The sequence below is a fragment of the Nycticebus coucang genome, chromosome 5 (genome assembly GCF_027406575.1).
Source record: "Nycticebus coucang isolate mNycCou1 chromosome 5, mNycCou1.pri, whole genome shotgun sequence".
Taxonomy (NCBI): Eukaryota; Metazoa; Chordata; class Mammalia; order Primates; family Lorisidae; genus Nycticebus; species Nycticebus coucang.
In genome coordinates, this window is record NC_069784.1 from 24,359,650 (window position 1) to 24,375,760 (window position 16,111).

A 16,111-nucleotide genomic window follows, 5' to 3' on the forward strand; every position below is an offset into this window, starting at 1 on the left:
GCAGCGGGTATCTGTACTCCCAGCTACTTTGGAGGCTGACACAAGAGAATAGCTTAAGCCCAAGAGTTTGAGAATGCTGTGAGCTGTGACGCCAGGGTACTCTACTGGGAGAAACAAAGTGAGACTCTGTCTCCAAAAAAACAAAAATAGAGCTTTAATAAAATTATTTTCCAAAGAAGTTCAAAGCACAGTAAGTATATTCTTTTTTTTTTTTTTGGATCAACATAATTTAAGGGTACCACAGAAGTTTAACTATAGGATCAAGTGTGCCATGAGATAAAAAAGGTTGAAAAACGCTGGTATAAACAAGATAGCTAAAAGTACCCCCCACTCGCTTTTAAATAGAAGTGATAGCATCCTTTACCACTGTTCTGAACCTTGTCAGGCACAATTTTTTTTTTTAAGTTCTCCGAGAGATTTTGACATCAGCTCTTAAGAGGCGCTGATAAATGTCTCTGTTCCTTGCCCCCTCACCCTCAAAGCTACAGAAACATCTACTAAAATTTTTTTACATTTAATTTGTTTAATATACATACTTTTATTACAAAATCTTTTTTTAAAAAAACAAAACACAACAGCCTATAAAACCCAAAACTTACTATGTAAACTAATTCCTACGAGTATGCTGTGCTACCATACACAAGTCAAGAAATGAAACCATGAAATATTTAGGAACATTCAACATCAGAAGCTTTAAAATCTAACTGTATGTAGTAGCCCCTCAAAAAGCTACAACTTGGATTTTTTAAAAGTATTTTCTCTACGAAGAATCTTATCAGCTATACAAAAATCTGTACAGTTCTTATACTGAGCTAATGTTGAGCGGCACTTGAATTCACATTCTTAGCAAAACAATTGCCTGAACGTACACACACATCATTACAGGATAACCATTTATTCTTCCCCTCCTCTTCATCTTCCTCCTCCTCATCTTCAGGTTCATTTATTGAACCTGTTGCCTGCCAGGGCCTTCCTTCCCTGCTTCACTTTTGCCCTTGGAACAGTATGCAGGAATATCCTTTTCACATTTCTCCTTTAGCTTTGCGCTTTCTGTTGGTATGGCTGTTAATTTTTGGCTGACTGCTCAGACCACATTTCACCCAATTTTTTGCAGTATCCCCAACGGACAGGCCTGGGTGTTCACTTTTGATCTTTGGCCGATGTTCTGAACAAAACAGGAAAAAGGCAGGCGGGGGCCTTTTAGGCTTTTAGGAGCTTTGGGATCGTTTTTCTTTCCTTTCTTGTCGCCTTTGTGGGGAACGGAGTTCTTCATTTCTTTGTCATAGCGACCTTTGTCATTTTTGGCCATTTCTTCAAACTTGGACTTTTCCTTTGCAGACATGGTCTTCCACTGCTCCGAGCACTTCTTGGAGAACTCGGCGAAGTTGACGGAGGAGTCCGGGGGCTGCTGCTTACGCTCTTCGCGGCCCGTCTGTGCGGAGAAGGCCACGATGACATCTGGCCCCGCGGCTGGTCCGGGTCTCCCTTGCCGGTGGCGGCGGCGCCGCGTGCACCTGCTGCGAGCTTTTCCCTCAAGAGTCCCCGCAACAGCAGCTGGATTCCCAGGTGCTCTGGCGTGAAGTGGCTTCTCCTTTTACATCTAATTTCATGTATCTAGCAACTCTCGCCAATCCGTGTTCTTTTTTTTTTTTGTAGAGACAGAGTCTCACTTTATGGCCCTCGGTATAGTGCCGTGGCCTCACACAGCTCACAGCAACCTCCAACTCCTGGGCTTAAGCGATTCTCTTGCCTCAGCCTCCGGAGTAGCTGGGACTACAGGCGCCCGCCACAACGCCCGGCTATTTTTTGGTTGCAGTTTGGCCGGGGCCGGGTTTGAACCGCCACCCTCGGTATATGGGGCCCGCGCCTTACCTACTGAGTCACAGACGCCACCCGCAAATCCGTGTTCTTAATTCATCTGGGTAAGAGTCTCTAACCTTAGGGTGTTTAATATAAGGTTACTTAGCATTGCCAAATAAAATACAGGATGTCCAGTTAAATTTGAATTTCAGATAGACAATGTGTCATTTTTTTAAAACAGTCTCATTTTGTTGCCCCTTGGTAGAGTGCTGTGGTGTCATAGCTCAAAGCAACTTCAAACTCTTGGGCTGAAGCTATTCTCTTGCCTCAGCCTCCCAAGTAGCTGGGACTAAAGGCGCCGGCCACAACGCCCAGCTATTTTTGTTGTTGTTGCGATTGTCATTGTTGTTTAGCTGGCCCAGGGTGGTTCATACTCGCCACCCTAAGATTAGAGACTCTTACCCTGATGAATTAAGAACACGGATTTGAGAGAGTTGCTAGATACATGAAATTAGATGTAAAAGGAGAAGCCACTTCACGCCAGAGCTCCGGGGAATCCAGCTGCTGTTGTGGGGACTCTTGAGGGAAAAGCTCGCAGCAGGTGCACGCGGCGCCGCCGCCACGGGCAAAGGAGACCCAGACCGCTGTGCTATGGGCGCTGAGCCACAAGCTACCATTTTTATTTTTATTTTATTTTATTTTTGAGTCAGAATCTCACTATGTCGCCCTTGATAGAGTGCTGTGGTATCACAGCTCACAGCAATCTCAAACTCTTGGGCTTAAGTGATTCTCTTGCCTCAGCCTCCCAAGTAGCTGGGACTACAGGTGCCCACCACAACGCCCAGCCATTTTTTTGTTGTAGCTGTCATTCTTGTTTAGTTGGCCCAGGCTGGGTTTGAACCCACCAGCCTCCGTGTATGTGGTCGGGGTGTGTCCACTGTGCTATGGGCGCTGAGCCTCATGCTGCCATTTTTAATAATCTGTTTGCAAAATTCCTGAAAATCTAACAATTGACTCTCATGAACCTGTAAAAACTGATTTTATTTCTATGCGTTCACATGATGCACCTGACTGCATTTCATAAAAAGAAAATTAAAAACCATGTTAACTTCGTTAACTAATGTTCATATCTTGAGATTTGACAACACAGGCCAAAACTCCCAAACAAACAAAAATATAACAACAAAGAAAAAAGATAGGAATATTTGTACTTTAGGAATATAATTAATGATAGTTTTGAATGGGGTTGGGAAGGTAGAAAAAAATTTAAGAAATCTCTAACTTTCTTTTTTTTTTTGAGACAGAGTCTCAAGCTGTTGCCCTAGGTAGAGTGCTGTGGCATCATAGCTCACAGCAACCTCCAACTTGGGCTCAAGTGATCCTTTTGCCTCAGTTTTTCCATTTTTAGTAGAGAAAGGGTCTCACTTGTGCTCGGGCTGGTCTCGAACTTGTGAGCTCAAGCATTCCACCTGCCTCGGCCTTCCAGAGTGCTAGGATTATAGTTGTGAGCCTCCCCGCCCGGCAGAAGTTTCTAACTTTCTTCTTTCCTCCTTCCCTCCCTCCTTCCTTCATTCTCTTTCTCTCTTTTTCTTCAGTGAGCCATCGTTAACTATGCCCTTGAAGCCCTGGACTTCCTCCAATTCTTGGTTAGGAAAACTGGCAGTACAGAAAGTAGTGATGACTATTAACTAAACAGTGCCATTCTTCATTTGGCTGATATAGAATCGGGATGGTGGTGTGATCCTCTTTTTGGTGTAAGGCTTCTTTTGAAGCATTAATATAGAGGTGCCACGTACATGGCTTTTAATATTCTTCCTAATGTAGTTTTAGCTTGATTGTTCTGGCCTAGCTACTTGGATGACACTTTTTTTTTCTGGACACTGCATAGTTTTAAGACATAGTTTTAAGATTTTTAAATGACAAGAAAGGAATTGTTATTGTTTATGTAGGGATTGTTTCCTTTAGGTGGTGAAAATTCTGTGATTGGTAACCAACCGTTCGTGGATGGGGCATTGACACATACCTGCTAAGGAAAACTTCCCATGTTCCAAATACTAAGTTGGTCTAGGCCTGGCTCGGAGGCTCACACTTGTAATCCTAGCACTCTGGGAGGCCAAGGTTTGTGGATTGCTTGAGCCCAAGAGTTGGATATCAGCCTGAGCAAGAGAAAGACTCTATCTCTTAAAAAAAAAAAAAAATAAAAGTAGCTGGGTGTTGTGGTATATGCCTGTGGTCCCAGCTACTTGGGAGGCTGAAGCAAGAAGATCTCTTGAGCCCAAGAGTTTGAGTTTGCTGTGAGTTATGATGCCACTACACTCTACCAAGGGTGACAAGTGAGACTTTGTCTCAAAAAAGTTGGTCTAAAGTTTTATTTTTTGCTTGGAATGACTTTCCAAAAAGTGCTTAAGACATTAGTAATTTTATGTATGGAATAAACTTTGGCAGAAATTTAATTTTAAGACAAGGGATTGATTTATGATTGGAAATTGTTTTATTTGGACTAGTGAATTATATATCCCAGAATGAAGCAGTGAAAAATTAAGTTTCACATTCTGAATTAATAAAGGAATTCATGCAGGGAAAATTTGAAACTGGAAAGGGCATAAGTTAAATGCTTATAACTTGAAGAGATTATATAATAGATTTGCATTTTAATTTCTACATGGTAATATATGCTAAACAAAATGTAACTTTGGTCAGGTGCACTTGCTCACACTTGTAATCCCAGCATCTGGGAGGATGAGGTAGTAGGATTGCTTGAAGCCAGAAATTGGAGACTGTCCTGGGCAAACATAGGGAGACCTCATCTTTATAAAAAAATTTAAAAATTAGCTGGATGTGGTGTGTTCCTGTAGTCCCAGCTATCCAGAGGGTGAAGCAGAGGGTCTCTTGGGCCCAGAAGTTCGAGGCTATAGTGAGTTATGATGGTGCCACTGTACCCTAGCCTACGTGACAAAACAAGACCCGTCTTCAACAAAAAAAGAAAAGAAAATGTAACACTTTAATGGCTTATTCAAATAGACCAGAGTTCAACCATTTGCCTGAACATAAAATGTATTTGATAAAAGTTATTTTTCATATTAAAAGATACAGTATAATAATCATTTAAATTGCTATAAGAGCCAATGTATATATTAAACCCTTTCAAATGTTCTTAGTAGACCAGCTCTCTGATATGTGGAAAAGTAAAATAGTATTATCTTGATTCTTTCTTATTGTTGATAACCTTACAAAATATTTAATATGAAATATAAACTATGTAGCAATTGATTGCCAAAATAGGTCAAGTACCAAAAAAGTATAAGATAATTGGTTTGACAGATCTTTGTATTATTTAATGATTCAAATTATAATATGGGGGTAGCATTTGGAATGAATTAATAATAGATGTGTTATATACTAAAGAGATATTTCTTTCAAGGTTCTGAAAGTTGGGTGGAGCCTGTGGCTCAGTGAGTAGGATGCCGGTCCCATATACCGAGGGTGGCGAGTTTGAACCAGGCCCCAGCCAAACTGCAACAAAAAAATAGCCAGGCATTATGGCGGGCACCTGTAGTCCCAGCTACTCAGGAGGCTCAGGCAAGAGAATCACCAAAGTCCAAGAGCTGGAGGTTGCTGTGAGCTGTGACGCTACAGCAACAAACTGAGACTGTCTCTTAAAAAAAAAATTCTGAAAGTTATCTTTTTTAGAGCTAAAAATGATGTATTTGAATTGTTTACAAAATGCCTTGTCATGGGTCCCTAGAAAGTAAATCATGTAAAAATAATTCAATGCCCAAATATTCTGATTATGTGAAAAATCATAAACAGCCTTATAAATGGATAACATATGTATATATGACTATGTATATGTATGTAAAACATCTCTGGATATTTGTTGGCTAAAATTCCCAAATTCTATTTTAGAGAGGATTTGTTATAAAAAGGAATACTTTGAAATCTGATTAATCTTTATCATAGTTTTCACTTTCTTTTTTTTTGAGACAGAGTCTTACTTTGTGGCCCTTGGTAGAGTGCCAAGGTGTCATAGTTCACACAACCTCAAACTCTTCTGCTCAAGCGATCCTCTTTCCTCAGTTTTTCATTGCTAGTAGAGACTGGAGTCTTGCTCTTGCTTGGGCTGATCTAGAACTCCTGATCTCAAGTGATCCACCTGCCTCCGCCTCTTGGAGTGCTAGGATTATAGGCATGAGCCATCTTGCCCAGCCTTAGTTTTCACTTTTTAATCTCTTTTTCTTAGCCTTTGAAGTAAATACTGAATTTTAATATCATGAAAGAATTTTATAAATTACAAATGATTCTTTAAAAGAGGTTATCATTTTAAGTTTGTTGTGTGAATTATATTTAAAATTTATAGTCATGGAGGATAACAGAAATTTATTTAAATTTGAATATTAAACTTGATATCCTAAAATCTAGCTTTTTGAAGAGAAATGAATTGTTTTAATATTGAGTCCTGTTCTGAAACTTCAGAAAAAGAAAATGCTCATCCAGGAGATAAGAGTTTATGTTCTTTGGGGGAATTATGTAAATAGTATGAATGGGGATAAGCCTTAATGTGAACAGATTATTTTATTTTTATTTATTATTATTTTTTGAGGCAGTCTATGTTGCCCTCGATAGAGTGCTGAAGCATCACGGCTCATAGCAACTTCAAACTCTTGGGCTGAAGCTGTTCTCTTGCCTCAGCCTCCCAAATAGCTGGGGCTACAGGCTCCCACCATAACGCCCAGCTATTATTTTGGAGCAGTTGTCATTGTTGCCTAGCTGGCCCAGGCAGGGTTCGAACCTGCCAGCCAGGGTATAGGAGGCTGGAGCTGTAACTGCTATGCTACGGGTGCTGAGCCAGAATATTTTACTTTTAAAAGAGAAATTATGTAATTTAGCTTTAAATTATGCTGCACAGGTCTTAACTTGTATGACCTTGTATAACACATAGATACAATAAATCATAATATTGGAATGGTTCTAAATAATGAGACATTTATTTAATAAATATATTTTCTATTACCACTTAAAGTTACTTGTGATTGTTAAAATCCTTACATTCCGCGACTAAGAGGAAGGGAGAGAAGGGGTTAGCGACGCTAGGTGATATAAATAACCTTCAGGGAATTTTATTTGAAATAGAGACAGTATTGAAAAATATTACAAAGTGTTGTTCAGCCTTCACACTTAAGCATTTAATAACTGGCTATACCTGACTTGGGAGTGGGTATTTGTATGTCCAGCTGACTTCAGGGAATGCGGCAGAGAATTCAGGGAGAGCAGTGGGTGGACTGTCCTGAGAGCCTAAGCTATTTGTCTCAACCTCGAAAGAGAGGGCAGCTGGGCGAGGACAAAGATCAAAACCGAATGGGTTGGGGCACCTGGGCAGGTCCAGTGGGGGCGGAGTTTCAAACGCTGGCACAGAGCCTGTCGCGAGAACTTGGGGCAGACAGCTGTCACCACACACCGTTTGAGAAGCCCTCTACCAGTGGACTGACTTGAAATGTGTGTGTATTTTAGGGGACAAGCAATAACTAAAGCATATGTTAGGGAGTTGCTAAGCATACTTGATACCTAGTGTCTCCAGCCAAACTTGGTGACAGTGTAAAGATGGAGACTGGGAAGTAACTCCATAGAGGAAAAAGGAAGTGATGGACCTGCCTCCAGGGTACTCTGAAGAGAAAGGTCTGAAGTTCTGAATAGGCTGTCTGCACTACCAGGGAAGCATCTGACTCCCATCCAACCCCCACCCACCAGGTGCCCATTCCAGAAATGAGGCAAGTTTCGTTCCTGTCTCCGCAGGTGACAGCGCGGCTCCCATTTGTCCACGTCTTCCATCATGGGCCACGGTAACATCCCAAGACGATCACTGGAAGATCTGCTTCTTTTTATATCTTGACAGAGTTTACAGACTCGGGAGCGCGTTGCATCCACGTTTGATGTTCAACCTGTAGGCATTTAGTTATTCCCTGGTTATTGTAACGTTGAAGCATCAAGCTTGAAATGAGAGATCACCTTAAGCAAGCTGATTTTTAAAAATAAATAAAACACAGCTCTTCAATATAAAAGCAAGGATTTGGATAAAGTTTCTTTGTCAGAGTATCCCCCGAGTGGAGGAGAAAGGAAGGAAAGGCGGGTAACTGGAACTGCCTCCTGTGAGGGGGCTCCGAACAGAGAAGGGGTGGGATATAATAGGAGCAGTGGGTGTCCTTTCTTTTCCTCCCTTCCTGCGGACAGGGATCCGAGTGGGGCCGTCCACGTCCCGAGCGACAGGGGAGTGAAGACCTGGTCCGTGAGAGATGCGAGCGGGCGGGAACGCCACGGGCGAGGGTATCCCGCCAGCCACGGCCGGGCGAGTGCGGGTCCGCCCCGATCCCAGGGTGCACCGCGCCCCGCCCCCTCCCCGCTCCTCTTTCCTCCTCCCCTCGGCCCCGGCCCCCTCCCTGCCGGCTCCGGGAGGCGGGGACGCGGCGGCGGCGGCGCCTTCTTCAGTCGCTTCTTTCTCACTCACTGGGGAGCCTGGAGGTGGCGGCACCTTTCGAGGCAGAGCAGCAGAACCGCGCGTGAGCCAGCCGCCTGGCCAGTGCGAGGTCCGACAGACTGACGGCGGAGTCGACCGACGGACGGACAGCCGGGCACCTAGACAGCCCGCGTCGCCTCAAGTTCCGCCATGAGCTGGGGCACGGAGCTCTGGGTGAGTGGGGGAGAGGGACGCCCCGCGCGGACCCCGGCCTCTGAGGCGCGGGCTGGGCAGGCGCAGCTGACCATTGGTGGCACGGGCGCGTCGGGCCGTCCTTGCCCCGGCGCTGGCGGAGGGCGGGCGGGTGTGCAGAATGCTTCCCTTTGTGTGCAGAATGCTCTCCCCAACTCGGTCAGGGGACTAGGGGGCCGCTAGTCCGCGCTCCCGCCTCAGTCGCCGTGGTGGGGCTCGGGCAGCGCCTTGGACGGCCGGGAGATCGACCTGCAGCTTCCCGCTTGGGACACAATCCTCTGGTCCCTTCTCCCTTTCCGCCTTCACTTTCCGGACGTCTGGCTTCGCGCCGGGCTTCTTTCCCTTTGTACCTCCTCACCCCGAGGCGGGGGAGGGGGCCCCATTGTCCCGAAGGGGCGCTGTGTGCAGGCGCGGAGGGGCGGCGGTGACCTCCTGGTCCGAGGGTCGACGGGGCTAGGGCGTCGCCGGGCGGGTGCGGCGCGGTGAGCCGAGAGGCGCCGCCCTCCGCCTTGGCTCCAGGTAGGGGGAGCCGGGAGGCTTTGTTTGGAGCCCGGCCTCTGGCCAGCCAGGCCCAACCCACACGCCCATTTCCTTCTCTCCGCCTGTGCTCCGGACGGGCAGAGCTGGAGGGGACACCAGGTTGGCTACCCTCAGCTGCAGCCTTTGGGCTGGTGGGTTGGATGGGACCGGGGTTAAATCGGAAAGCTGATTTTGCCAAAAGGAGCGTACGATTTTCCGATTGCTTTACTTCCCCGTGCGTTCTTTATTCTCAGTGGTTCTTTTCTTGCCTCTTTGCCTTCCTTTGGCGCTGGTGATTCCAGACAATGCCCAGTGTCTGGCCAAGGTACAGGTGGAGTGTAATAGGTCGGAGAATTTGCTCCTGAGGCCGCTATGAAAGGGCGGAGATGTGGAAGGCAGTGATTTCTCAGGTGCGGCCGGGGGAACTGGGGGCGTGGGGGCGCTGTCCCGGGAGCAGCTGGGCCTCGGCCACTCCCCTTTTTATTCCACCTGTGCATATTTTCTGTGCCTTTTGTTAGCAAGAATCTGGTGAAATCAGTGCAGAGAAAACAGAGAAATAACTTTTGACTATTTATGTGAATGATTCGAATGAGAGTGAAAGCAGATCGGTTAATTGAAGGGCAAAATGTTCTTTTTTTTTTTTTAATACCTTACTCACAGATTGGGAAATCTTAGTACTGGAAGACTTTAGAGTATATCTGGTGAACAACTGCTTAGCCACCCCAGGAATCTCAGGCGACATTCTGGACAAGTGCTTACCCAGTCTGTAAACACAACACCCAAGAGACAATACCTTAGGAACCTCCCTATTCCATTTCTTAGATAACACTAATTGTTCTTATGTTGAGGAGGATTATACCACATATAGCAAATGATTTATGTAAAATTTAACCCTTTTACATTGGTTAAGTTTTTAGGTATTATTGGCTTTTTTCCTTTCACTTTGTACACTTTATAATGTTTTACAATTGAAAGGAAATACGGTGTAGTTTTATTTTCCATTTTTACAATTACAAAGTATTTTAATTTTTACCTATTTAAGTGACCTCTGGTTCAGAGGAAACGAAAATGTAAGCAGAATGCTTTTAAAAATAAAACAGTGGAGGAATATTATTTAGATCTAACTTTTAATACAGATTTTTTAAAAATTCACTTTGTGTCACATTATGGAAAAAAATTTAAGGAAAAATGAAATATTTTAGTCAAGATTAAAATGTGATTTTTAAAGTTTTTTTTTTTAATTGAAGAATATAGTACTACATTAGAAACCATAGATTCTTTCTCTGTCTCCTGTAATTTGGTTATTTAGTTTCATCATTTAAATAGTTTTTCAGCAATTTAAATAAGTAAACTGTAGAAGATATGGGAATTTCTCGTCTTTTTCTTTGTGAAGTCTCAAGCTGTCCCCCTAGGTAGAGTGCTGTAGCATCATAGCTCACAGCAACTTCCAACTCTTGGGCTCAAGCAAACCTCTTGCCTCGGTTTTTCTATTTTTGGTAGAGATGGGGTCTTGCTTTTGTTCAGGCTGGTCTAGAACTCCTGAGCTCAAGCAATACACCTGCCTTGGTCTCTCTGAGTGCTAGGATTACAGGCATGAGCAAGCCACTGAGCCCAGTGGGAATTTCTATTCTAACTAAAAATAGTTTTATATCCTTTAAAAATTCTAAAAAAAGATTTTTAATTTTACTTTTAACATTTAATATATCTCCATATTTTAAGACTTTTAGTGGTTTGAGGATTTGAGGGAACCATTTGTGGGAAAGTAAATAATGTGGAATCTACTAATACCAAGTTGATGTCTAAGGCTTAGATAAGTAGAATTTGGTGTCGAGGACTATTGTTGGTACTGGAAGAAACCTTAGAAGAATTTGACTGGACTTGCTGTTTTGAGTAAGGACATTGTACTCCCAGTGGATGGTAATAAAATACAAACACCTATAGTGCTCTTGCCATTGGGGAATTTGAGATTGGAAAAATTCTGTTGAAATTCTGATTTTAGAAACCAGTTCTCCTATTTCATGTTTAGGATCACATTATTGTCCCAAAGGTTTAATTATTGAGAATATGCTGTTACAAAACAATGATATGTAGTTAAGCACTCAGACTTATGTCTATTTCTTATAGCAATTGTTGGAGTTTTTATTGCTATTTTAATGCTTTGTAAGTGTTTTATTAAATTTCAGATTTGTATGGGGGATACGATTAAGTTCGGTAGTTTGCTTTTGTAAGGTGCTTCTCAAGTCTTATGCTAAATCTGAGAATAAAGGAATTCAGTAGAACTACTCTAATACTGATAGTGGGGGGCAGAAGTAATAGTGATAGGTTAAGTGGGTTTTGTTAGACTTTTGTTGTGCAGTTGTGAGGGGATGTGCATTAATTGATAATGATTTTGAGGACTCAGTGCCTGTAGTTCAGTGGCTAGGACGCCAGCCATAAACACTGGAGCTGGCGGGTTGGAACCCAGTCTGGGCCTGACAAACAGCAATGATTTTGAGCTGTGCTTAAAGGGATTTCTAGAGTTCCTAACATTTAAGTAAGGAGTGAATTTATACTAGAGTCACAGTTCTGCATTCTGTGTTCTGGGTAATACCAAAGAGATGACAACTCATTCTGTTGCAGTGTTTTTCAAATTTTTTAATCTCATGGCACCCTAGAACCCATAGTTAAACTTCCTCAGCATACTTAAATTATATTGATAAAAAAAAATATGCTTACTGTGCTTTGAACTTCTTTTGAAAATAATTTAATTAATGATCTTTAAAAATTTTCATGGCACACTGGTTGGAAAATCACTGCTCTATATAGCCTGGGCAGTGGTGTCCTAGCTCACTTCAGCCTTAACCTCCTGGGCTCAAGTGAACCTCCTGTGTCAAGTAGTTGGGACTATAGGTGCATGCCACCATGCCTAACTGATTTTTCTTTTTTATTGTAGAGATGGGGTCTTGCTGGTTTTCAGGCTGGATTTCATTTTTTTTTTTTTTTTTTTTTTTAGAGACAGAGTCTTACTTTATCGCCCTTGGTAGAGTGCTGTGGTGTCACAGCTCACAGCAACCTCCAGCTCCTGGGCTCAGGTGATTCTCTTGCCTCAGCCTCCTGAGTAGCTGGGATTACAGGTGCCTGCCACAATGCCTGGCTATTTTTTTTATTGCAGTTTGGCTGGGGCTGGGTTTGAACCTGCCACCCTCTGTATATGGGGCCAGCACCCTACTCACTGAGCTATAGGTGCCGCCCTAAGAAGCCATTATTATTTTCATTGTTATGTATGTTTAGGCAAAGGCATTTGATAAAGTTCGATATCTTTTTGAAAGAAATTGAAAAAATGTGGATTGAGTGATAGATTAAGTGGATTCTTTATGTAACATCCTCAGCTTTAACTTTTTTTTTTTTGGAGACAGAGTTTCACTGTGTCACCCTCCATAGAGGTCCGTGACACAGGTGCCAGCCACAACACCCAGCTATTTTTTTGTTGTTGTTGCAGTTGTTATTGTTGTTTAGCTGGCCCAGGCTGGGTTCAAACCTGCCACCCTCAGTGTATGTGGCTGGAGCCATAACCACTATGTGTAACCACTATGCTACAGGTCCTGAGCCGGCCTTAACCTTTTAATGATTTGCTGTCTTTGTCCTCTTAGCACTTTATATAGCACTTACCACATTTTAAGTATACTGGACTGTCCTTGAGTGTAGGGGCTAGGTTAATCTTTGTTTTGTTTTCACTGACTAAAGCAGTGCTTGTAGGCAGTCATGCATGTTTTGCCCTATTGAATTAATTGCATTACCCAGGAGTATTGATTACTGATTTAGTAAGTGTATGTTGGAGGAAGTCTTTAGGGTTTTAGAGGCCTTTGTAGGTGATGACAAATTTTGTGATCTAGGTAACAATTCAAGAAAATCTAAACAAGCAGAAATCAAAACCGAAATAGTTAAAATTTTTAGTATTTGGATTTTAAACATTTTTACAGGTTGAGGAAGAAGTGACCTAAAAGGTGGTTCTTGTGAATTTACTTGACTGATGTTCTGATGGTGATCTGGTGATGTGATTGCCAAAATAATTGGTGAAATCCACATTAATAGACTTAGCTGGAACAAAGGAATTGGGCCCCAATGTGGTATACTGGTCTATATTTGTGATAGTGACTTTAGTTTTGTTTTGTTTTGTTTTGTTTTTTGAGACAAGAAGCTTACTCTTTTGCCCTGTAGAGTGCTGTGGAGTCGTCATAGCTCACACCAACCTCACACTCCTGGGCTCAAGCATTCTTCCAATTTCAGCCTGGGAACAGCTAGGACTTCAGGTGCCCGCCACCATGCCAGCTAGTTTTTCTGTTTTTAGCAGAGACACTGTTGCTCTTGCCTAGGCTGATCTTAAGCTCCTGAGGCGTGAGCTACCTTACCCTACGTGACTTTAGTTTGATTTCACATTTTTTAGAGCATAGTTGTCTAGAGGAGATTGACAAAGAAAACTTGAATATGAATGGTATGAGTTTTCCAAAGGCCATGAAACTGGTGTAGGGGTTCAGTTTTGTTTAAAAGAATATAATAATTATTGTGTGTTTATCATACGGGAAACACTGTTATATTTGGTGAGATTTATGAAGGTTTATAATATTGGCCCTGTGCTGACAGAATATAGAGTCATTTTGAAGTAATAGTAAGTTAGAACTCCTGGATACTTCCCTATATTGATAACCAGTGTCCGGAATGCCCTCTGTTGACTAGCTCCTATCAATCTCTTTCCTCCAGACTATACATTCTAGATATTATTTTTCTTTCTTTGTTTCTTTCTTTTTTCTTTTTGAGGCAAAGTCTCACATTGTTATCCCCAGTTAGGTAAAGGCATTTGACAAAGTTTATGATATCTTTTTGGAAGAAATTGAAAAATGTGAGTTGAGTGATAGATTAAGTGGATTCTCTATGTAACCCCCTCAGCCTTAACCTTTTTTTTTTTTTTTTTTTTTGGAGACAGTCTCACTATGTCACCCTCAGTAGAGTACCTTGGTGTCATAGCTCACAGCAACCTGAAACTCTGGGGCTCAAGTGATTCTCTTGCCTCAGCCTCCTGAGGAGCTGGGACTACAGGTGCCCACCACAGTACCTGGCTATTTTTAGAGACAGGGTCTGGCTCTCGTTCAGGCTGGTCTCAAACTCGTGAGCTCAGGCGATCCTCCTGCCTCGACCTCCCAGAGTGTTGGGATTACAGGTATGAGCCACCGCTCCTGGCTTGGGATTCGGGAATATCATCTTTCTTACCACCTTATATTACTTCCTGTGCATTCAAAGCTTAGTGAAAATTGTCATGGTATAAATATTTACTTACATTTTAAATTCGCTTTTGTTGGTAGAAATTGTCATGTTCAACATTGTATTATGGATGTTACTGCTAATTGGTTTTTTTTTTATGTTTACTAATAGTTAAGGAAAGTGAGAGTTATCAAGACACCCTGTTTATGCCGCCATTCAATACTGACTTGATAAAGATGGAGGGTAGAGAGCTGCCTCTAGTCAAGATCTTTGCTTTGCTATTTCTACTCCATTCATTACCACTTCACTGCCTTTTTCTTAAAATACTTTCTTTCTCTCTCTTTTCCCCAACCTATAAAATGTGAATTTGTCTGGAAATGAAAATGAAATAAAACAAAACAAAAACTCTGCTCTGCTTTTCCTGTTTATCAGCCCCTGTTTCTAGACAAAATATGGCAAGAGAAGAGTAATGGTTTATAATTACTGAGTACCTTCTGTGTATGTTAGTGAGTGCTATCTTATTTAATAATCTTCAGTCTTTAAAAATTTTAGCTTAATAGCTAAAAACAGTTCTGTTTTGGGGAACATAGTCATACCTACAGTATATTAACTGGTAGGAAACATACTTTTATATACAGATTTTATTTTATAGAATGAAAAAGCTGTTCTGTATTTCAGTTCAGGCCACATATGTCTGATACACCAAAAAGATATAAAAGAAAGACTGATCTTGTTCATTCCACAGGTATTTATTTTATACCTATTATGGCCTAGGCACTGTGGGGCATACTAGAAGAATCAATTAGATATCAGTACAAGCCTAAAATGGCTCATGTGGTGAAGTAAGTCTTCAGAAGTAACCCTAAAACAAGTAGAAAATAACACATGGGCTTTAGAGCTGTGAAAAAAATTACTTTTTACTGTAAGCATTGTAGGGAAAGCTTTAGGAAGACTTTGTTATTTGACCTAGGCTTTGGAATAAGGAGAGTTATGCATGTGGGGGTTCTTGAGAAGTTTCTAGGGGGTAGAGATCATGTTTTATTCGATGTCTGATTCACTGCTGTATTCTCAGTAGCTTGCTGCCTGGCACAGAGTTGACACTGGTCTTTAATGAATGTTTGCTGGACTGACATGAATATGGTGGTTAGGTTTGACTTCAATTTGAGTGGAAGATGCACACAATTAATGACCAAAGAAGTGGTAGATTGGGACCAGGCAAAGAGCTTTGTCTTGCTGAATTCTTGATTCATGGTCCTGGGGGGTGTGTGTGTGTGTGTGTGTAGTTATGCATTAGTCTACAATTAACTCAGTTTTCAGACATTTGAAAATCCCCAAAAAGGATACAATCAGCCAAAGGCCTTACAAGCAAGCTTGAGGATTCTTGAAAAAAAAAAAAAATTCTTTTTCAACCTGCAGAGTTCATTCCTGCTTGAGTTTTCAGACTTCTAACTTGACAACACTCATAATCCTTGATGTTTCCAAACATTTGGTGAAATCCAAAGGCGACTGAGTAATGACTTCATTGCATTGTCTTTTGACTGATTTAAATCTTCATTCAAAAAGGAGTCCCCTTGTAAAATTTTACCCTTCATTTTGGAGGCTAAAGATTGAACAGGAGGATTAAATGTCATTGCTGCCATGCAGTAGGCCTCAAGCAGTTCAGCAGCTGATCTTCATTCAACTCGACTTTGGTTTGAGGGCTTCAGAGCCTTCGGAAGGGGTTCCAGCAATCAGGTTCACTAGAAGAAAGATCTCTTGTTAGAAAAGACGCTCTTTGTCCTAAATCCTTTGTTAACTGTAAGTTATCTTCATCCATCATATCTAATGGAAGGGCTTCCTCTTCTTCTTCCTCTTCCC

General features: G+C 42.0%; 1 protein-coding gene and 1 pseudogene across 4 annotated transcripts in view; one reads left to right on the forward strand and one right to left on the reverse strand.

Moving 5' to 3' along the window:
• Positions 1-812: 812 nt before the first annotated feature.
• On the reverse strand, positions 813-3,821 carry LOC128585435 (high mobility group protein B2-like; annotated as a pseudogene).
• Positions 3,822-8,275: 4,454 nt separating this feature from the next.
• Positions 8,276-16,111, forward strand: part of FNBP1L (formin binding protein 1 like) — a 94,974-nt gene continuing 87,138 nt past the window's right edge. For 2 of the 4 annotated variants that reach the window (XM_053590301.1, XM_053590303.1), the window contains exon 1: positions 8,276-8,482. In XM_053590301.1, the coding sequence (XP_053446276.1) occupies positions 8,459-8,482 (24 nt within the window). In that variant the 5' untranslated portion in view covers positions 8,276-8,458. The remainder of the gene's footprint in view (positions 8,483-16,111) is intronic. The other 2 variants (XM_053590305.1, XM_053590304.1) reach the window with 2 other exon arrangements.